The sequence below is a fragment of the Diabrotica virgifera genome, chromosome 2 (genome assembly GCF_917563875.1).
Source record: "Diabrotica virgifera virgifera chromosome 2, PGI_DIABVI_V3a".
Lineage (NCBI taxonomy): Eukaryota > Metazoa > Arthropoda > Insecta > Coleoptera > Chrysomelidae > Diabrotica > Diabrotica virgifera.
The window spans coordinates 12,518,134-12,541,153 of NC_065444.1; the positions used below are offsets into that span (position 1 = coordinate 12,518,134).

General features: G+C 31.9%; 2 protein-coding genes across 3 annotated transcripts in view; one reads left to right on the plus strand and one right to left on the minus strand.

Annotated features, from left to right (window-relative positions):
• The window catches only part of LOC114333350 (uncharacterized), a 941,557-nt gene that overhangs the window by 277,183 nt on the left and 641,354 nt on the right, over nt 1-23,020 (minus strand). The gene's annotated exons all lie outside the window — the stretch shown is intronic.
• On the plus strand, nt 8,559-22,571 carry LOC126879971 (venom peptide HsVx1-like). 2 transcript variants are annotated; one of them, XM_050643399.1, is made up of 4 exons: nt 8,559-8,666; nt 10,886-10,952; nt 12,808-12,925; nt 22,369-22,571. In XM_050643399.1, exons 2-4 carry the CDS (start codon nt 10,895-10,897, stop codon nt 22,472-22,474), a joined length of 282 nt encoding a protein of 93 aa, XP_050499356.1. In that variant the 5' UTR covers nt 8,559-8,666; nt 10,886-10,894; the 3' UTR covers nt 22,475-22,571. The 2 variants fall into 2 exon arrangements, with proteins under 2 accessions (XP_050499356.1, XP_050499355.1); XM_050643398.1 differs by lacking the exon at nt 8,559-8,666 and adding an exon at nt 10,339-10,522.

A 23,020-nucleotide genomic window follows, 5' to 3' on the forward strand; every position in this document is an offset into this window, starting at 1 on the left:
ATTCTTATAACATACTTAAATGGTCTACCAAATTTCATTAAAATCAACTTAATAGATTTTGCATAATCAATTCGCAATCTAAATGTTTTTAAAAAAGTTCAAATTTTTTAAAAATCTTTCTGAACAAAAAGTAGACCATTTAGAAGTTGGCTAATTTTTTACATATAAAAAGGTACACTACCTATCTAATACACTTAACAGAATTAAAATCGGATTATTTAAGGGATTATTTAAGAATTTAAAACAGCAATGTTTTAAAGTTATAAACAATTTTTTGGCTTATAAACAAATAGCTTTGTTTAATAATAAATAAATTAATTTTTAGCAATGCAAATAATTAAAACCCGTATAATTTGACTTAAACTTTCAAATGCTGTCAGCAGAATTGTTATTTTATTTTATTATCAAATCGTTTAAAAATTGCAATTTTTCGATTTTTTGAAAGTTCCATCGCGTGTATCTCGAAAACTATGCATCCTACGAAAAAACTTGTAGGAACATTTTCTGCTTAGAATTACCCAAGAAAAAAAATGTTTTATTTTGCGAAAAATCGATGTTATGTAATTCTTCAAGTTCTTTGTTTATAACAATCTTATCGAGATCCGGATCAACTGTTACCCAAAAATTCCTGTTCAACGGGTCAAAATACATAAAAAAAACTTGGGTAAGTCCATCTAAATAAAGGAGCCCGTAGCACCCCCTCCTGGCCACAGCACTAATTTATTTATAAGCCAAAAAATTGTTCATAACTTTAAAACATTGCTGAGGCTGCTTAAATAATCCCATTTCAATTCCGTAAAGTGCATTAAATAGGTAGAGTGCTTCTTTATATCCAAAAAAAAATTGACAAATCTTTGTATGTTCTAGTTTTTGTTGTGCAAGATTTTAAAAAAATTTAATTTTTTAAAAAAGTTTAGATTGCAAAATTATTATGCAAAATCTAGTAAGTCAATTTTAATGAAATTTGGTCGACGGTTTTAGCAAATTACAAAAATTTTCTGAGAGAATTAGGAAGGTTCCAAGTTTAATCTAAGTTATGGAAAAACATTGAATAAGGACAGGCTTGTTTTGCCCCCTTGTTTTATATTTATCGCTATTTTGCAGCAAGGGCGATAAAATATTTTTAGCCAATCGTAGCTGATAGAAAATTTAATTATCTTTGTTTGAGTTCTATACAACTTTGTTCCAAAATGAGTCGTTGTAAAGTTATAAGCAAAGGAAATAGAAAAAACGAAAATTTTAGAAATTTTTAAATATTTTATTTTTTTTATTAATGTTCCGGGCATATTTGAGACGGTGCATAAGTCAATTATTATTAACGATCCGCAAAAATCCGAATGCCACCTCTCACATCCACCTAAAACAGATCCTTCCTGTCCTAATAGTACGGTTCTCACAGTGAGGATCCTTGTCTGTACTAAAACATGTAGGTCTGGATCCCGCGTATGAAAAAAAAGTTGATTAATAGCAAGCTAAAAATTTGTTAATAGCTTAAAGGTGTCTAGTCGGATAAACTTTGATATATGGGAACACTGGAACAGGGGCAGTTTTAATTGTGGAACAGGTTAAAAATTTGGAACGGTCACACCACGAAAACGGCACATTTATTTTGTCCGACAGAACAGACTTAAACTCTTCGAACAGAGATTAAACTCTCATGCAAAAATCAGACTGCTATTTATCACCAAATGGGCGTTTTAATGAGTGGAACATGTAGAATATGTCAAATGACAGGAATTATGACAGGTGATAAATAGCAGTCTGATTTTTGCATGAGAGTTTAATCTCTGTTCGGAGAGCTTAAGTCTGTTCTGTCGGACAAAATAAATGTTCCGTTTTCGTGGTGTGACCGTTCCAAATTTTTAACCTGTTCCACAATTAAAACTGCCCCTGTTCCAGTGTTCCCATATATCAAAGTTTATTCGACTAGACACCCTTAAGCTATTAACAAATTTTCAGCTTGCTATTAATCAACTTTTTTTTCATACGCGGGATCCAGACCTAATGTATAGAAGCGGATATAGAATATACTGTGCTTTGGTTGCATTTATGGGGTATTAGTAAATCGCTCTTCAATATATCGGTGGGAGAAAAGCATGCAACCATTAAATGTCAAAAAAATCTTTTGGGCCATATTATGAAAAGATTTTGTCCAACAAAAAAGTTTATGGTGAAGTGATAGCAGACAGTGGATGACAATGACAGATTATATACTAAGACTAGAAATAAAACATAAACAAAAGAATATTATGGAGACTGATCCTGCATCGATAACTATAATGTTGTATTCAATGTGGGCTCCGAATATTTTTAATATTAACAAAGTTTAATATAAGCTATAAATTGTGAATTTCAGTGATATTTTGAAATAAACTGTAAGTGTACAAACTCTTTACATAATATCCAGTAAAATTAACATTAAAGTCAGCAAATTGCAATTATTTGTTATTGTTGTCAATACACAAATCGAGTTTTACCAGCAAAATAATCGTTTTAGTAAAGACCGATATACCTGTCTTAGCAGGTGTACAGGGTCGGACTTACTTTTCACTTAACGTTTATCGAAATGAATTCAAACATGAAATCCCACAACAGTTCTTCAATACAAGACCATCAAAGTCAAATAAACGCATCACAGTCATACTCTTTGGCAGCGTCGAGAGTGCAATTTCCTTTAAAATCCCAAGCAATTATCTTTAATGCCTTAGAAAACACCAAACTTCAAGACTACCTTCTCCCACTTGGAATATATAATTCAACCGAAAAATATAATCTTATCTTCTAGATTACCTAATAATCGCATACGTATGTATTTTTCCAATAAACAAACAGTGGATGATTTTATGAATAATCATGGTCAAATAGAAATACAAGGTGAAATTGTCAGACAAGAAGGTTAGATACACCAGCGGAACGACTTGTGCTCTCCGGCGTATGTCCTTCAATACCGCACGACTTGCTAATTAATGAGTTACAAAAAATCGGCATAGTTCCTGTCTCCCCCATGACATTCCTCAAAATTAGTGCTTCTATGCCTGAGTTCAATCACATCCTTAGTTTTCGAAGACAAATCTATATCAATCCTCACAGTCTAACACTACCAGAGTCATTTACTCTTGTTTTTGACAACACGATATATAGAATATTCATCTCTCAAGACGGTTTAGTTTGCTTTAGATGCAAGAAGCCAGGTCACATTGCATCACAGTGCTCCGAACCACTAGCTCAACTAAACCCCAACCCAAACAATGAAGCATCGGTATCCAGCGCAACAAATATATCTTTGCAAGCACCCAATGATACAAACCCTTCTCAGTGTGAACAAATGTCTATTTCCAATGTCCCGGAGATACCGAACAAAGAAGATGCATCAAATAAGGACAGTCACATAACTAATCAACCAAAACGTAACTTTGATGAAATTATTTCACCTGAAGCAGATCCATCTTCAAAAGAATGTAACATTTTTCCACCACCTAAAGTCCAAGCAAAATCTAAAAGAGCTAAAATTAGTTCAGCAAGCACTTCTGAATGCTCATTTTCTCTCTTACTTGACCCTGCTAAAAACTTCATAGAAAATCACCCTCTACTTTCCCTCTAAACTTTGATCAACTTAACATGCTCCTAATGAATATCACGGGATAAACAGATCCTATAACCACAATTCAAGAATATACCACAGACCTATCAACTTTGTCCCATATGCTCAGTCTAGTTTACCCCCATTTAAAGGAAAGATCCATAAAACGAAACGTCACGTCCACAAAGAAAAAAATTAATAGTTATCTTGGCAGTGAGGCGTCAGACTGGGAAAGTGACACATCTCAATTAAGCCAACATTAAGATCCAAGTTTATACTTCAAAAGAATATTGATGGAATTTTTCATCGCCTTGTTATGCTCCTATATCTTTCTCTGAATTCCAGCATCTATACTGCAGAGCTTTACCCAGTCCTTTCCGACTCTCCTAGCAAAGTCAAAGCTATGCAAAATATATACCATAAACACCCCATTGAGAAAAGAACCAAGGCCGAACTAATGGAAGCTCAAGAAAGTTTCAGAAGAATCCACTTCCTGTGGATACCATCCCACATAGGCATTGAAGGAAATATGAACAAGCAGATACTAGTGCACGTAACGCTATCACTAATGATGCATTAGAAAGAGAGTGTCGGAATGTCGCTAGCGATCTAAAAGTTCATTCCAAGAATAAAGTGTTAGTGCGTGGAATTCAATTATTGCTCCAAAAGTTTAATTGTATACAAATTGTTATTCATTTTTACCAAATTTTGATTTAATATTGTTACAAATATTACAGAAGTGTCGCTAATAACCTTCGGGTGGATGCGACTTTGTCTTTTTAAATAATAAAAAAAGAATATTATAGGCAACAAACAACAAGAAATAATTTTAGATAACGAATTATTAAACTACTTAATATTAGCAAAAAAAAAGTAGGCCCAGACAAAGTATTATATTTTTATTAATGCAGTTACTGAAGGTTTTCACCCCCAAAGATTTCCATAAAAATTGGTGAGTACTAAGAGGATGCCACCCTTTCTTGGGGGTGAAAATTATGTTATTAAAAATAATCCAAGAAATCGAACGAAGGATATATTACAAGCAAAATTTCTTGTAACAAGTTGTTAAAATAAATCAATACTTTTGAGTTGACAAAGATCAAAAATTTTAATTTTTCGTGAAAAAATGCATGTTTTAAATCAGTTTTTCATAAATAGCTCAAAAACTATAAGTTTTTCAAAAAAGTTATCATTACCAAAATTGAAGCTAATAAATCGAATAAACTTCTTACTTGAAAAACCCTTTTATGTTAAAATGTATATTTTTTCGGCGGATACTCTAAGTATCTAAATCTAAGTATACAAGCAACGGGAAAACGATCATTTTATAAAATATGCTTATTAAACACTTGACAAAGTACTCAAGAATATACCTATCAAATGAGCTTCAGAAGAGGTGGATGTCTTTAAAATTAAGCAAGTTATGATACAAATAAAGGAAATAAAGGAAAAAAGTGAAAAATAAAACATAATACGCCATTTCCACAAAAATTAAAATTTGTAGAAACCGGTGCCCTTTAACATTTTATCTTTAAAAAAATTTAGGGATTTAAAAGATTAAAATTAATACGATGTTATGGCCCTTGAAATTACCTTTCAAATGATTTTTGGATAAACATTATCTAAAATTATTCTAAAAAAAAAACAATAGTAATATATTGGGTTATTTCAACACCAAGAAATAATTTTTCACTGGTTTTAAACTTCGGAAGCTAGGAATAACTAACGGCACTTTTCACAAATAAACTTTTATTAAAATAACACAAACTTTTGGCAATATTGTAATAATTTTTGTGGGATCGGACACAAGCCCTACTTTCCCGTTTTTATATTCTTTTATTATTATCTAACAAAAACTTGGCAACGAACTTTTTTGTTTTGAATATTACGCCTTTGTGTATACTTTGAATCATAGAACATAAAAACATAGAAAAAAACTTTGTGGAGTGTACACAAGGCGCAAACCACTAAATAAAATATTGAAATAAAGTATAGTTTTACTAAATATTAGTGTTGGGAATTTATATCTCCAACAGTATAAATTTTGAAAAATTTTGTAGCATACATTTTGATGCTATCAAATATTTCTGGAGCGCATTTGATAGTTATTTCTGAGTACTTTGACAAGTGTATAGTAAGAGTATGTTATAAAATGCATCATTTTCTCGTTATTTAAGCTTGAATACTTACGTTTGAGTATTCGCCGAAAAAAAATACATTCGATTACCTACAACTCCCTTTGAATGGATATTAAAAAGTTTTTCGAGTAAGAAATTTCATCAAATTTTTATTAGCTTCAATTTTAGTAATAATAACTTTTTTGTAAAAACCGTAAAAATTGGGTTATTTTAAAACGTTTTTAAATACTTTTGGCTTGGTCGGTGTCACGGACTCCGCAAATTTTGTAATCCATTTTAAAAATAGTTCTAGGCTACTTAGGTACCTGAAATTTTCAGAATAGCTTTGAACTAGCTAACAATGCAATATTTAACTGCTATTATACAGGGTGATTGATTAGTAGGGTAAAGCTCCGTAGATCCGTTATTAATTGCTGAACATAACAAACCATTTACGGATGGAGAGTTACAATAAAACGCAAAGGCAAGTTAATCGACGAGCTATTTACAGAAATCAAAAGTTTGGAGCTTAAAATAAAATTGTTTATTTATACACTAGAAGTAGTGGTTAAAATTTTCGTGACCGGTTTTCAAGATTTTTACGCAAAAGAAATGGACATACCTATTAATATTTGAAAGTTTTTCAAAATTTGATATTCTTAAAGCACTAGACAAGTTCCAACTAGAGTTAATTGGTTTGCAATCTAACAGTGTATACAGTTGAGTCCACGAGTCTTTACCCGTGCGTCATCATTTAAAGCATACGAAATAAGTCGATGATAAGTCGGAAATTGAAATTTACTAAACGCAACAGCAAGTGACAGTAAGTATAGTCGATTCGCTAATCTGAGACACAACTGTCTACACGACAATCACAATAAAGATGCACTATATAGAAATAAACAAACCAAGATACGTTGAATGGTCGAGGACCAGTCCCAAATCATGATTTGGGAGTACTCCTCGTGATTGTTTATTTCTAGTGCATCTTTATTGTGATTGTAGTGTAGACAGTTGTGTCTCAGAATAGACTTTAGCTACTGCTCCTATAGAGCTTTTCATTCACAGTCATTTGTTTCGAGCTTCTGTCATAAATGTCGTATAATCCGTGTATATTAATATCATACACAGATTATACAACATATCACAGAAGCTCGAAACAAATAACAATCGATGAAAAGCCCTATTACGGGTTAAAATTTGAGTTATCAAATATGTGTTTTATCTCGCCAGGTATTAATGACGCACTGGTAAAGACTCGTGGACTCAACTTATAAAAATAATTTCGAAGAAATTAATTTAATTTTATCACCCGAAAACAAATTTCACAATTTAAGAAATTTTTCAAAATCAATCATTTATATTTTCTATACACATCCGTTTTATAGATAAATAATACCTAATTATGCTAACAAACATTTCCAAGAATGAATTTCATAAAATAAAAATATAGAACGAGATTGATGCATAAAAATTTACAAAATTTATTGAGGAACTCAGTATCCCAGACAGAACCGGACTAATTATCAAATACTGACTGTATTATCAAGACTGAATTATCAAGACTGATACCCAGACTGAATTATCAAATAATGTTCCAGAAGAATAGACTCAATGAATGTGAATAAATGAATAAAATGAAAGATACACTATTTTCTTTAATATTTTATACCGAAATATTTATACATATGAAATTGAAATTGTATTTTCTTTTGTTTCTTTGGTTATTTGAATGTAATAAACAAATTATTTAAAAAAAACTTAAGTAAAAAAATATTGCTCTTTCCAATTTTTTTTCTTCTAGATAATTTGTTCATTATATTCGTTTACAAAAAAATTAAATATATTATTTTTTATACTTTGTTAATTTCTTTTGTTAATTTTATACTTTGGCAATGCTGCGCTGTTCTGAGATAGACGATAGACATAGCTATCTCCGTCTAATATACTTAGCATTGCACGTCATCCGCGTCATAGCCCGCGACGTCACATGATACCAACACGAAATATTTAGGCGGTAGGTGTGTTCTATTTTTTAATCATTCTGCCGGGTACACTGGAATTACAGCCACTAGACATATTTAGTATTATATACGCGTAGAAATAATATTCGAAGATTTCTATTAATGTTAACGTACAGAAATACACAAAAATTTGTTTCATTTAATTTGTAAAAATGGATTATAAACCGTTCTTATGAAGCATATTTTGTTCGGAACACACTGTAACTGTAATCGAACGAAGGTGACATTTTGGCATAAATTGGTAACATTTTTTTAACAGTTGCGATATTGACACTTCAGATTTGTTTTTATTCTTTACTATAAGTATTTGTTTTTTTATATTTATTGTTTTTATTATTTAATTTAACGTAAGATTATAACTTAATTCTTATTTTCTATTTCTAATCTTTTTATTTATTTACATTGAATATTAATTTGTTTCGTTGTATAATCCACATCGCAGTAATTATAAGATCTATTTGATCTAAGATGGATTCAGGATTTTTTTATACTTTGGCAACTGTTATATTTTTAAGACCTTCCTGCCACAAAAATGTCACATGTCTATTTTCAATAAAAAATCTCTAAGAGTCTTCGATGTATTGGAAAAAACCGATTTTAATTTTATAACTTCAATTTTATAAATTTTTTTATAACTTTCAACTTTTTTGATGTGCATATTTTTACTAAGATAAATTAGGTTCAATAGAACTATTTCTGGTTCAAAAATTTGTGATTTAATTTATGACCTGCCTGTTTGCTACATCCTGTATAATAATATTGTTTTAATAGACTCAATCATTATCTGATATTTAATATTATTTATTTTTTTAATATCCGTTGCTGATTCGAAGTAATATTTTTAACGCGATCGGATTAATATATAAAATGAAAATGTTAATGGGTCATCAGTTGAATTGTAAATTGTGTAGCCAACAGAAACGGACCTAGTCGTTCTTAGAAAAAGTAAGTGTCTTATATTATAGTAATTATTCATGTGTAAATAAATGTTTCTTGTGATTTTTCCTTTACGTTATTTCCGCAAAAAATTTATGATATATTTTATTTTGAAGTGCATAATAATGAAAATTTATTTTTAGAATCGTTTAACTAAACTAACTATATTATTTAATATGTATATTAGACAATTTTCTAAACATATCTTTATTAGTAACCAGAAAAGAATTTTTAATTATAAAATAAATATTACTTTTACATAATTAATTTTTCAATTAGAAAGATTTAGTTGCCCATTGAAACAGTTTTGAATTCTATACAACTTTTTATAACAATTTTAAAAATTGTGAAAAATAAAGGTACTTTACTCTTTAGCGAAATTCACATTTTTTATTGCGTCTTAGGTTTTAGACCATGCAGAGCTTTTTATTCACAATACATTTTTTCATAAATTTAATAATAAAACAGTTATTATCATATTATGTAATAAATAAAAATTATGTTAATATCCATAATTTAAAAAAATATCAATTTTTTTTCTAAGAAACCACTTAAGAGGGTATGCTTTTTAAATGCATTCATTCATTATTTTCAAATCGTGAGAAAACTAATAAGTATTTTTGAAAAATTTAAACGTAGAATGAAAGATTACGTATTAACGAGGGCCGAAACTCCTTCCGAAAAAAGAGAAAATTTAGTGTGATTTTTAATTTTAAATATCTCATTCAAAAGAAACTTTTTTTTTATTCTAAGGGACTTTTCGACCCTCGGTAATAATGCAATCTTTCATTCTTCGTTTATATTTTTTAAAAATATTTATTAGTTTCCTAAGGATTTGAAAACAATGAATGTAGGTATTCAGATAGCTTTGGACCAAGACCGAAATTTTGCGCCTACAGCTACGCCCTTAGAGCCTTATTAAAATATTACTTGAATTCTCTCATTGGTTCGGAAGGTCTTACATTTAAATTCTAAAATTTGCAACATAGCGAGAATGATTTTTTACGTTTTGCATTTCATTAGTTAGTTTTACATTTTTAAACTGAACAAGATAGCCTAATTTGAGGATATATTGAGCTCATGGAGTAATAATATTATATTTGTTTAAATACTGACGAAAAACAAAAACTATAGTATATTGTGCAACAAGTGCAGAAAGGTACTAATTTCTCACGAGTTTGAAAAGTTGCGGTACGAGCGCAAGCGAGTGCCGCAATTCAAACGAGTGAAAAATTACCTTTCTGCACGTGTTTCACACTATACTTTTTCTACAAGCACAGTTTTTCCTAAAAATAAAAATCACAATTTCCAAACGACGATTAATTATAATAGGTACCTATGTGATAAATTTTAAACTGTATTTAATTAATACCTACTAATCAATTTAAATTCCTTATACCTAAAAAAATTGCACAGAAATCAGTTAAAAAATTAATGCACTGCCTTAATTTGTTTAAATTTAAACAATTATTACACATTATTGACATTATATTTATGCAGTCACGGATTTACACAAAACCTACTTCATTCGACGTCTCTTGCACAGGTTGCTAAATCCTTATTGGTTATTTGATAATTATAAAATGTTTAATAAGAATAAAATTGTAAAATAAAACAGTTGTAACATCCATAATTTAGTTTCTATGCTATAGTTAAATATAATAATTGTCTTATAGGTTATATATTTGTCTAAAGTTTAACCACGGATGTAAACAGAATATAAAATTACTCAGACATATTACTCATCAAGTTTGCTAACATAAAACCGTGCAGAAAAGTGCACTTTGAATAGTGGTTGTAGAAAAAAAGTATTTTATTCAATGAGTAATATATGGTATCTTACAAAACAATTTTTTTCTACAGTGGTGAGTATTGCATACACATTTTATACATCAGTCATAAGTAACTGTAGAAACTTATAATTCAACAAATATTTTGTTCAAAAACTGTTAGATATAAGCACAAGCACTCATTGGACGGGATTAGATGTCCATAATTAGTGACTATGTGCTACAAGGGTAAAAAAATATGGAGCTACATACAAAAAATTATATAATACATTGTCCTCAATTGAGAACACGGTGATCGAAAGGGTTAATGCTTTAATACTTCAATCTGTTGATGGCAAGAAAATAACAGTTACTAATAGTTATTATTAGTTAGTTTAGTTTTTATAAAATGTAAATTTAATAAATAATAAATTTAGTAATAAACCGTTTCAATTTTAGATAATCAAAATGAAGATGATCGCAGTTTTAGTCTTGTGCGTAGTAGTTGCAGTAAATGCACGCAAAAGTAAGTTGTACTATTCCCATGGTAAAATATAAATAATGTAGTTTATTATAAATCTGTACTTCAATCAGACCGCTTGTATTAAGGTGGATCAAGAAGTTACAGAGTTTCTATGATATCAGATTATTCAGAGCTATTATGATATCTTTTCCCATTTTGGATCCGCCATTTTGTTTTTCAAAAAAAAAATGTCAGATTCGTAATGAGCGATGGCAAATACGCTTCAGTACGAAAGTAATTCCGCAGTGTATAAACAGTATACGATTTTAAAGGTTCAATAGCACGTTTTCGGCATTTGGAACCACACTGCGTCGACGCATGTGCCATTGAAAAGTGACTGCATATTACTCATATGCTTTTTTAGGTTCTACTATTTAAGCTAGAGACTTAACGATTAACGATGCCTATATAATAATTAGCAAATTTTACCTATCCCGGCTCTTAGTCTACAGGTTTTCCACATGGAAGATTATTTGCACGCCCAAAAAACCGTCATCTTTCATCAAAAAACATTATATTGATAGTATTTTTTTTGGTTCTGTTAATTTTTAGTTATTGAATTATGACACATTATCTAATTCTATAAGGCGCTGCGAAGTTCGCCGGGTCAGCTACTAATATTATAGTATTTTTATTTATTGATAAATTAGATAAAGTATATTATATAGGGTGTAAAAAAATACAGGTCATAAATTTAATCGCATATTCTGGGACCAAAAATAGTTCGATTGAACATAACTTACCTTAGTACAAATGTGTACGGAAAAAAAGTTACAGCCCTTTGAAGTTACAAAATAAAAATCGAATTTTTCCAATATACAGAAAACTATTAGAGATTTTTTATTGAAAATGGACATGTGGTATTCTTATGGCAGCAGTAGTTTAAGAAAAAAATATAATGAAATTTGAACACCCCATAAAAATTTTATGGGGGTTTGGTTCCTTTAAACCCCCCCCCCCCCAAACTTTTGTGTACGTTCCAATTTAAATATTATTGTAGCGCCATTAGTTAAAGACAAGTTTTTAAAAACTTTTTTGTCTCTTAGTACTTTTTCCAAAAGTCAGTTTTTATCGAGTTCAATATTTGTCAAATCCACCACATATTTGTGTATGGTAAAGTACGATTATGGAGACTTGGTCCTAATATGAAAATTTATTTATGATTTACATTTTTAAGTATATTTTGAACCATATTGAAAAAGAAGCCACATCTCGATAAAAGATGCTTTATCAAAAAAAAATACAAAGAAGCAAAAATGTTTTAATAACACTGTGTTTAACTAATGGTACAGCAGTAATAGTTTAATTGGAACGTACACAAACATTTGGTGGGTTTAAAGGAACAAAACCCTCATATAATTTTTATGTAAACATATTTAAAAAGAAGCCGCAACTCGATAAAAACTGCCTTATCGAAAAAATACTAGGAGGCAAAAAAGTTTTAAAAATATTGAATTTAACTAATGGCACCACAATAATAATATATTTGGAACGTACACAAAAGTTTGGGGGGGTTTAAGGAAACAAAACCCCCATAAAATTTTTATGGGGTGCACAAATTTCACTGTAATTTTTCTTTAAGATGTTCTTTTCATAAGAATGCCACGTGTTCATTTTCAACAAAAAATCTCTAATAGTTTTCGATATGTGCAAAAAAATCGATTTTCATTTTGTAACTTCAAAGGGCTGTAACTTCTTTTGTGTGCATATTTGTACTAAGGTAAGTTAGGTTCATTCGAACTATTTTTATTACCAGAATATTGGGTTTAATTTATGACCTGTATTTTTGTTACACCCTGTATAAAGTATATCTTTATTATTAGAACGGTGACAGTCATCTAATAGAGTATAATTTTAGTTACAGAATGCCGAAATTTTCCTGGTGTAGGGACCCTAAAAGTTGGAGAAGAGAAGTCAGAACAAGGAGCCTGTAACATTATTAAATGCAAGGAAGGTGGAACTATTTCCAAGAAATCGTATGTTTGGAAAAACTAATGCTTTTTGATAATAATTTTTAAGTACAAGTTTGAGATGCGTTGTTTAATTTGGGTTTTGCGATAAAAAACAATATTTCGGTTGCTACCATCGTATGTAAAATTTTGTAAACTTTTTTAAGATTAGCGCCCTTACTAGTTTCATTCTTATTAGAAATCATCTTCTTCTTCTGGTAGCACTACAACTTGGGGTGATTTTTGGCTGACTACACAACTCGCTTCCATCTCGAACGGTCGTCCATGATAGTTCGATTAGTGGGTAGCCCCATTGTTCTTAGATCTGACCATATTGTCTCTCCATCGCATTTGTAGGCATCCTAAGGGCCTTCTTCCTGTGGGGGCTTCATCCCAGATCAGTTTGGCAAGGCGGTTATTAGAGAGTCTATGGACATGGACCCATCATAGACGCTGAGATTTAATTTCTTGTTCTCATTTGTTCTCATTCGGTATTGGTTGCTATTAGGGTCGTGATAGGATCCAAACTTTCTTCTGACGATTTTTCGCTCAAAACATTTAAGTTTTCTTTCAATTGCTTTGGTCAGAGTCCACGTCTCACACCCATAATGAGCACCGGTCTAATCACTGTTTTATATATTCTGATCTTTGATGCTCTTGTTAGGCTCTTAGATTTAATAGTATCGTGGAGGTTATACTGTTATCCTCTACTTTATCTCTTTATTTGGATTGATTAGCAAATTATTAATTTAATTAATTATTCAATTACTTTAATCACTGTCTATGTTAAACAAAACTATATTCGATTTAAATATTCCAATAAATTTTATTCTCAGTTCTAATTTTGTATGTGATACAATACCTATGATTTGTGGCTTCTAGTATTTCTAGTTGCTTACTTCTTCCAGGATGGAACGGGGAAATTAAAAACATTCAATATCATATAATTAATAGTTTATTCATTTACCAAATAAGCCGTGTACATATGATTCAAAAAATACTAAATTTAACTTTGTTGCAACAATGTCCAGCAATATCCAGCATAGGAAACTTTAAAACACTCTATCTGTTGCAGACAGGAAAATTTTTCCCTTACCCAATGTAATAATTGTCAAATATTTCAAAAATCATCAAATGCAAATATCGAATAAATAAAATAAATTATTAGAAATTGTACCTAATGGAAATTTATAAGTCGTACTTCAAATATATCAATTTTGACCACTCAATAAATATATTTTCAATCACCTGCTTTTCCTCTGTCTTCCCTTTCAAAGTTGCAACCAGAAATACTCTCTAATGCTCCATCAGTGGGACGCCATTTTGTTATGCTCTACTTTATCTCTTTATTTGGATTGATTAGCAAATTCTTAATTTAATTAATGATTCAATTACTTTAATCACTGCCTACAGTCGGAAAAATAAAAGAATACCCATGAACGAACATATAAAGCACGTTTTATTTTCCTGTCACCGTGTCACAAAGAAAATTGCCCAGCGCAAGTACATGTAATAATAATTATTACATGTACTTGCGCTGGCCAATTTTTTGTATCACACGGTGACAGGAAAATACAGCGTGTTTTATATGTTCGTTCATGGGTATTCTTTCATTTTTCCTACTGTATGTAAAACAAAACTAAATTCGATTTAAATATTCCAGTAAATTTTATTCTCAGGGCTAATTTTGTATTTGATACAATACCTATGATTTGTGGCTTCTAGTATTTCTAGTTGCTTACTTCTTCCAGGATGGAACAGGGAAATTTAAAACGTTCAATATCATGACAAATGATTTGACTAACCTTTTGTTTATTCACTTCCTCTTTTTGCGGATTGCGTGGTCCTCGATGCTCCCAACGTACTCTCTGGATGTTGTGAAAAGGTCCCTCTCGTCCAAACTGCTTCCAAAACAACACACAGGACTTGCTCGAATTTTTTTACTCAATTTTCTCCTTGTTCGATATCTTGTGCAAATAGATATCAATCAGCTACTCGTTCTAGACAAAACAAAGGAATCTCCCTCGGACCAGGAAAACTAACTTTTCAACCGGTCGACAATTCGGTTTCAACTTGATTCTGCTCGCAAAGGCCGATCACAACTAACTGATCTTTCACTTTTGTAAACTCGACTGCTCTCCTCAGATATCCATTATACAGTGGCCCTCTCTTCTCTCGCAAATTCAAACTCTAACTTTCTTATCCCTTCTACCGATTTTTTCCACCCAATCAAAAACAAACCTCTCTCAAAACCTTTCCTACCCATTTCTCAAGAACCAAATATTTTTCTATATAGCTTTCCAATTTGTCTAATTTTACGAAATATCATTATATGGCATGATAACAAGTTACTTTGATTCAAAACAAGCTTTTGATTAAATTTTATAGTGTAGAAAACGTTAAAATACCGTTTTTTACATTTACGTTTTTCTCCATTCCTAAAATACATCATAATCGATTTGGCTGAAAACTTGCCCACAGATAGGCAAAATATAGGACTTTAAGTGGTGATAAGGATTTGAATTATATTACAATACCAAAAAAGTTACATGCAATATTATAGTCAAAAATACAGGCGTCTACTGTAAGTACAATTAACTCGGAAATATCGACCTCACGACAAAAATTGTTAAAAAGAAATTGTAATAATTGTAAATACGATTTATTTGGAACAATTTCAGTTCCTACCATCTTTGTCGAAAAGTTAAAAATGGCGGAGATATTGAGCAAAAAAGGTTCTCCTTTAAAATCAAGATGGCGGCTAACGTAACGGAGGAATTTATTCGTGATTTTAAATTTAGGATACTATTGACTCCCCTAAAGATCAGAAAAATAAAATTTTGGGCAGCTCGGCATTCAAGGTCAAATGCTATTCCGACTGGACTAATATATACTTTTGAGTCTGATATTACTGCATGTAACTTTTTTGGTATTGAAATATAATTTAAATCCTTCTAACCACTTAAAGTCCTATCTTTTGGCTATCTGTGGGCAAATTTTCAGCCAAATCGATGATAATGTATTTTGGGAATGGAGGAAAATGTAAAAAACGGTATTTTAACGTTTTTTACACTATAAAATTTTATCAAAAACTTGTTTTGATTCAAAATAACTTGTTATAATGCCATAAAATGACATTTTTGAGTTCTTTCTATTAAAATAATATTATGTTTTTCATTGATACTTTACGACAGAAAATGAAAATTTGTTTAAATAAACACCAAATCACTGTAAAATCGCATAAAATAACATTTTGAGAAAAAAAGAAGAAGAAGATTTTTTGACTTTAAATATCTTATTTTTACGTCCCGCAGAAGCTATATACCAATTTTCAGACAAATCGGAGATCCAAAATTTTTTGCCTGAGTGATTTGACATGGAATGTACCTTATTCATTTTTGATTTACATGTTTACTCTGATTGGAGTACGAAGGGAACCATTCTCGTTGGAACTTTACCGCGCTGAGCAGATGGGACGTGAATTATAAATTGTAAAATTCCCTCATCGTCCTTAGTCTCAGCATCCGTATGGCTTGCAAATTGTAGAAGCCTCGGAGGTGTAACCAGAGCAGGTTCCCATTGTTTACAGTCTGGTGGGATGGAGAGTAACATTATGTTGTTTTATATGCCATTAGAGTGAAAACTTAGTCTTAAATGTACTACTTATGTCTCTTTTGTTTTCGTTTCACGGCGAATTTTTTTTTATAAAAATGTATACCATTTTTATTCAGTTGCATTGTGAAGCCAAAACTGTCTTAATTTTTACTTAGTTTAAAGAGTGCAACCAGCATTATTATCGACGGGTTCACCACTTTTTAATAGTTTTTCAGAGAATGCATCGGTTGGTATTCTCTGCCCTAAGTTGAAATGTTCGACTCTATTAGTCCACGCATTGCAACTGACGAGACGGTAGTAGGTGCGTAGCGGCATCTGCTAAATAAAAGTCAAAGTTTTCATCCTAATAAAAATATTTAAATATATGTTTAAAAGATATTTAATTGAAAACTTATTGGACCATTTTCCTAGTAACACCTCCGTGGCTTCTAAAAATTGCAGGTCAGATGGATGCTGAAGCGAAGAAGACAAGAGGGAATTCCAAAACTTGCAATTCACGACCCCGTCTGTTCAGCTTGGTAAATTCCAACGGAAAATTGACCTATGTTGCTCAAAGGAGTAATACTAATATAAAATAAAAATGAATACCATTTTTATTGAGTTGCAATGCGAAGCCAAAACTGTTTTAATTTTTACTTAGTTCAGAGAACGAAACCAGCACTCTTATCGACGATTTCACCACTTTCTAGTAATTCTTTAGAGAATGCCATGGAGGTGTTAGCAGGAAAATGGTCCAATAAGTTTTCAATTAAACATCTTTTAAAAACATTTTTAAATATTTTTATTAGGATGAAAATTTTGACTTTTATTTAACAGATACCGCTACGCACCTACTACCGTCTCGTCAGTTGCAATACGTGGACGACGTGGACTAATAGAGTAACTAAGTAAAAATTAAGACAATTTTGGCTTCGCATTGCAATTAAATAAAAATGGTATACAGTTCTATTTTTATTTTATTGGTCCTTTGAGTAACATAGGTATATATTCCATTGGAATTTACCACGATGAACAGACGGGGTCGTGAATTGCAAGTTTTAGAATTCCCTCTTGTCTTCTGCGCTTCAGCATCCATCTGGCTTGCAATATTCAGAAGCCATGGAGGTGTTACCAGGCAAATAGTCCAATAAGTTTTAAATATTTTTTAAAAATATTTTTAAATATTTTTATTAGTGCAGTTGACCCACTATATGGTAAACATCAGCCATTGTTTGTTGAGTACTAATACCTCAAAAATAGTGAATTAGCATCGTTTAAAAATAGTGAAAGTGGTCCAGCAAGAACATTACACTATCCACTAGCTGGGTAAGTGTTTGCCAAATTCAAAGTGTCCAAATAGACTATTAATTAGAATTAGAATTACACAAAGACTATATAGACTTTTTATCAGCAATTTATTTTCAAATGTTTTTATTTTATTATTCTTGGGTGCGACTCAATTGCACTAGACAAGAAATATTAATCATCCATTTATAAAAATGTTTTTGGCTGGAAATGGGAACGGATCCGGTCCAGTCAACAATATATATAATGCACAAATGAATCAACCCTCAAATACAATGATACCAATGCAACCAAATCATCAATATATGCAACAACACAACTCAGTATCAGCAGACATGATGCACTATTATCAAAATCAATTCCCACCTCTTCCAAATATGTACACTCATCCATCTAATTTCCAAAATTTATCCTTACCTCAAATGAGCCAAAACTCAGTTCCTCCGCAGCCAGAGATACACTCAAAAACTTTCGAATAAGGAATAGATTATTCCCTACCGTCCTCATCAAGTGACGATGAAAACATGGAAAGTGATGCAAATGCTTGTCCGTGGCAACAACTAAAAGAGTCGAGATCAAAAAGAAAACGTAGAAAAATAGCAGAAACTACTGAGCAAGGTGCTTCAGTAAGCACATCTAATAGGTTTCAAACTCTCTCAGAAGAAAACGCAGATACAAACCAAATCCATACCAGTAAAAGAAACGATGACAACCCAAATACCCAAACGAAAGATCCCAAGCCGCCCCCTATTTATGTTTACGGAGTAATAGACTACAAAGCAATGACTGACTCTATAGCGCAAGTTACTGAAGATGAAACATATTATACTACCACTCTTCCTGAAAATGTTGTTAAAATAAATGCTAAAACACCTGATTCTTATAGAAAAATAATAAATTACATGAGAGAAGAAAAAAATAGTACACCATAGCTATCAACTCAAACAAGAAAGAGCATATAGAGTCGTACTAAGAGGTTTACACCATTCTATACCCTTAGAGCAAATAAAATCTGAATTATTAAGGCAAGGCCACACAGTCAGAAATGTTTTAAACATCCGGCACAGAGTAACAAAAGAGCCCCTACCATTATTTTTCGTCGATTTGGAACCAAAAAACAACAATAATAAAGTTTTTAATGTGGAATTTATATACAATACCAGAATTAGAGTAGAAGCTCCGAAACACAAGAACACCATTGTGCAATGCACTCGATGTCAGGCATACGGACACTCTAAGTCATACTGTTATAAACCTTATAAATGTGTTAAATGTGGAGGATCACACGACACCAAAAGTTGCACAAAGCCGAAAGACACACCTGCAACATGTACTCTTTGCAAGGGCAACCACCCAGCGAACTATAAAGGCTGCACTGTTTATCGAGACTTATTAAAAGCAAAGAACAGGAATAACGACACAACTGGACCTAGAAACACACAAGGATACATAAATCCCAATCCAGCACTGCACCAAATGACTCAACAATATGCGCAAAATGGAATGAATTATGCTCAAGTAACCTCAGGAAACATCAACAGACCAAATAATGGTGAAGATATAACACACATGATGTCAAGCTTCTTAAATGAATTCAAAAATCTATTTAATCAACTTCTGAACCAAAATAGCATGATCCTGAACATGCTAACAACAGTCATTAGTAAAATAACGAATTAATGGCTCCATCAATTAGAATAGCCGCCTGGAACGCCAACGGGCTACCAAACCATGTACAGGAAATCACAGCATTTTTAAAAGTAAATAAATTAGATGTTCTTCTCATCTCAGAATCACACTCAACCGAAAGAACAGTAGTAAAAATCCCTTTATACACAACGTACCTTACTCATCATCCTGATGGAACTGCTCACGCAGGAACAGCAATTATTATTAAATCTTCTATTAAACACTATTTCCTACAAAATTACGCCACACCTAAAATACAAGGAACCATACTAAAAATAGAAACATTCACATGGCCACTTGCCATTGCAGCAATTTACTGTCCTCCTAGACACTCCATATCAATTGAAGAATACGAGACCTTTTTTCAAGAACTAGGACCCCGATTTATAGCAGCTGGAGACTGGAACGCCAAACACACCGTATGGGGATCGAGGCTTATAACACCAAAGGGTAGAAATTTATTGGCGTGCTCGCAGAGAAATAATTTAAACTTCCTTTCGACAGGTCAGCCAACGTATTGGCCGACCGATCAAAACAGGATTCCTGACCTGCTAGACTTTGCCGTTATCAAAGGTATCTCAAATATACATTACAAAATAGAACCCAGTCTTGATTTAAGTTCAGATCACACCGCAATAATCATAACACTAAGTACAACTGTAATTTGGAAGGAACCTGTGGCAAAACTCTGCAATAAAAGAACCAACTGGGAACAATTTCAAGCTATTATTACCACAAATATAAACTTAAAACATCGAATTAAAGAACCCCATGAAATAGAAAAAGCAGTGCAACATTTAACAGAAGTAATACAAGATGCTGCATGGAAGTCAACTCCAGATGATAAAAAAATTACCACCCATGATCATAACATTCCTTTACAAATTAAAGAAATTTTAAATGAAAAAAGAAGAGCTAGAGCCAAATGGCAGCGGTCAAGGAATCCCCGGGATAAAACACAATTAAATCGGTTAACACATCAACTGCGTACAGCTTTAATCCAGGCCCGTAATGAGACTTTTAAATATTACATCTCCAACCTAACACCTAATGACCATTCATTATGGCAAGCGACCAAAAAATTCAAGAGACCAATAACATCTATTCCACCAATTAGAAAATCGGATCTAAGCTGGGCAAAACTGATGAAGAAAAATCAAACACATTAGCACAACACCTCGCCCAGGTATTTAGTCTACATACAGAAGTCAATGCTGAAGATGAACAAGTATACACATTTCTCGACGCTCCTTGTCAATTATCACTACCACTGAAACCATGTACACCAACAGAGATCTGGAAGGCGATAAATAAAATAAACCCTCATAAGGCTCCAGGTTATGACTTAATTAATGGTGATGTACTAAAGCATTTGCCTAGAAAAGCGATAGTCCTGCTAACTATTGTATATAACAGCATGATAAGACTGTGTCACTTTCCTATTCAATGGAAATACGCACAAATAATTATGATTGCGAAACCGGGAAAACCGCCTACAGAACCCTCCTCCTATCGTCCTATAAGCCTTCTACCAATAATGTCAAAAATTTTCGAAAGACTTCTTTTAGTCCGAATTCTCGAAAGAATAAACATAAATAACATAATACCTGACCATCAATTTGGCTTTCGACAGAACTACTCAACAATACAGCAGTGCCATAGGATTGTAAATTATATAAAAGAAACTTTAGAGGGAAAGAAAATGTGTGCGGCAGTATTCCTTGATGTGGAAAAAGCATTTGATAAGGTGTGGCATAAAGGCCTGTTATATAAAGTGAAAAAGAATATGCCTAATGAAATATACCTGATATTAAAATCATATCTGAACGAGCGATTTTTCCAAATCAAAGTAAATACCTCACTTTCCAAATATCATCCTATACAATCCGGAGTACCTCAAGGTAGTGTCCTCGGTCCCTTCCTTTATCTCCTTTACACTGCTGATATACCTGCTGATGATGACATTACTATGGCCACATTTGCCGACGATACAGGAATCCTTACATCAGACGATAACCCAGATAGAGCTTCTAACAAACTGCAAAACTATTTAAGTTCACTTCAAACATGGTTAGCAAAATGGAAGATTAAAGTAAACGGTGAAAAGTCTTCACAAATTACGTTCACAACAAGAAGGATCGACTGTCCACAGGTTCATATTAACAACATTCCTATCCCCTTAAAATCAGATGTCAAGTACCTGGGACTCCATTTGGACCGAAAGCTGACATGGAAGAACCATATCAAAATCAAGAAAGCTCAACTAAATTTAAAAGTCAGACAAATGTATTGGCTGCTAGGTAAAAGATCCCAGTTATCATTAGAAAACAAAGTATTATTATACAAAATTATACTAAAGCCGATATGGAGTTATGGTATAGAGTTATGGGGCTGCAGCAAACCGAGCAACACTAAAATACTGCAAACTTTTCAATCAAAGACGCTGCGCATGATAGCGAATGCACCATGGTACGTCTCCAATATAACTATCCATAATGACCTTGGGATACCATTCATCGAAGATGTTATTAGACTACAGGCAACCAAAGCCCAAGAAAGAAATTTCGCCCATGAAAGTCAAACTATTCAACAACTCTATCAGCCGCCACTTGTGGGAAGAAGACTGAAAAGGACATGGCCAGAGGACCTAACTGATTAGGTGTATTGGAGAACCATCGATGGATGGTGCCCAAAGCATGCCAGGATTCAAGACTTTGCTACTATTTGCTAAATACTCTGTGTTGTAATTGGAGTAGATTGTAAATTTGCACTTAATAAAATGAAAAAAAAAAAAAATATTTTTATTAGGTTAAAAACTTTTATTTTTTTTTATTTTCTTTTAATTTATTATATCAGAATGTAAACTCTAATAACTTTTACAGATGTGGCTCTTACGAAATCGCTCCACCATGCACGATTGTAGACGGTGATCAGACTAAATTGTTCCCTGAGTGTTGTCCCAAGTATCGGTGCCCAGTAAAAAACTGAGTCAATAGATAAAGGATAAAATTTTTTGTTATTATAATATATTATAACATAATACTTATCTGATATTATATTATGTCAATAAAATTTTAAAAATTAATACACCTGTTTCAGTTCTCTCTCTCTCTCTCTCTCTCTCTCCATCTCTCTCTCTCTAGGACTGAAAAATTCAGCGAACATTTTCAAAAGCCGCGCGCAAATTTGGTTCCTTCTTGTTTACAATAATTGACCATGGTTTGATTAAAATAATCGGTTTAGTTGGGAAGAAGGTTTTTAGTAGAGTGTAGTTTTGAATTCAGATTAGAACATTATGTTCAAGATGAAAAATAAAAATGGTTCCTGTAACGTGAAATGTAAATAAAATTGGTCAACATTAATTTTAGCACATAAGATACGTTCTTCTTTTAACGGTATATATCTAAGTAAAAAATAAATAATTTTAATTATATATTTAATCACCAGAACAATCAGTCGCCGCACTATAGCTTAAAGCAGAACTATCAAAATTTAGAAATCTGACAATTTCTACTAAATCGTCGATAAAAACTA

Coding starts and splice junctions, on each gene's coding strand:
- LOC126879971 (XM_050643398.1), top strand. CDS start 10,478: ATGAGTAATATATGGTATCTTACAAAACAATTTTTTTCTACAGTG. Junction 10,523..10,885: donor AACAATTTTTTTCTACAGTG/GTGAGTATTGCA, acceptor TTTCAATTTTAG/ATAATCAAAATGAAGATGAT. Junction 12,926..22,368: donor GGAACTATTTCCAAGAAATC/GTATGTTTGGAA, acceptor TAACTTTTACAG/ATGTGGCTCTTACGAAATCG.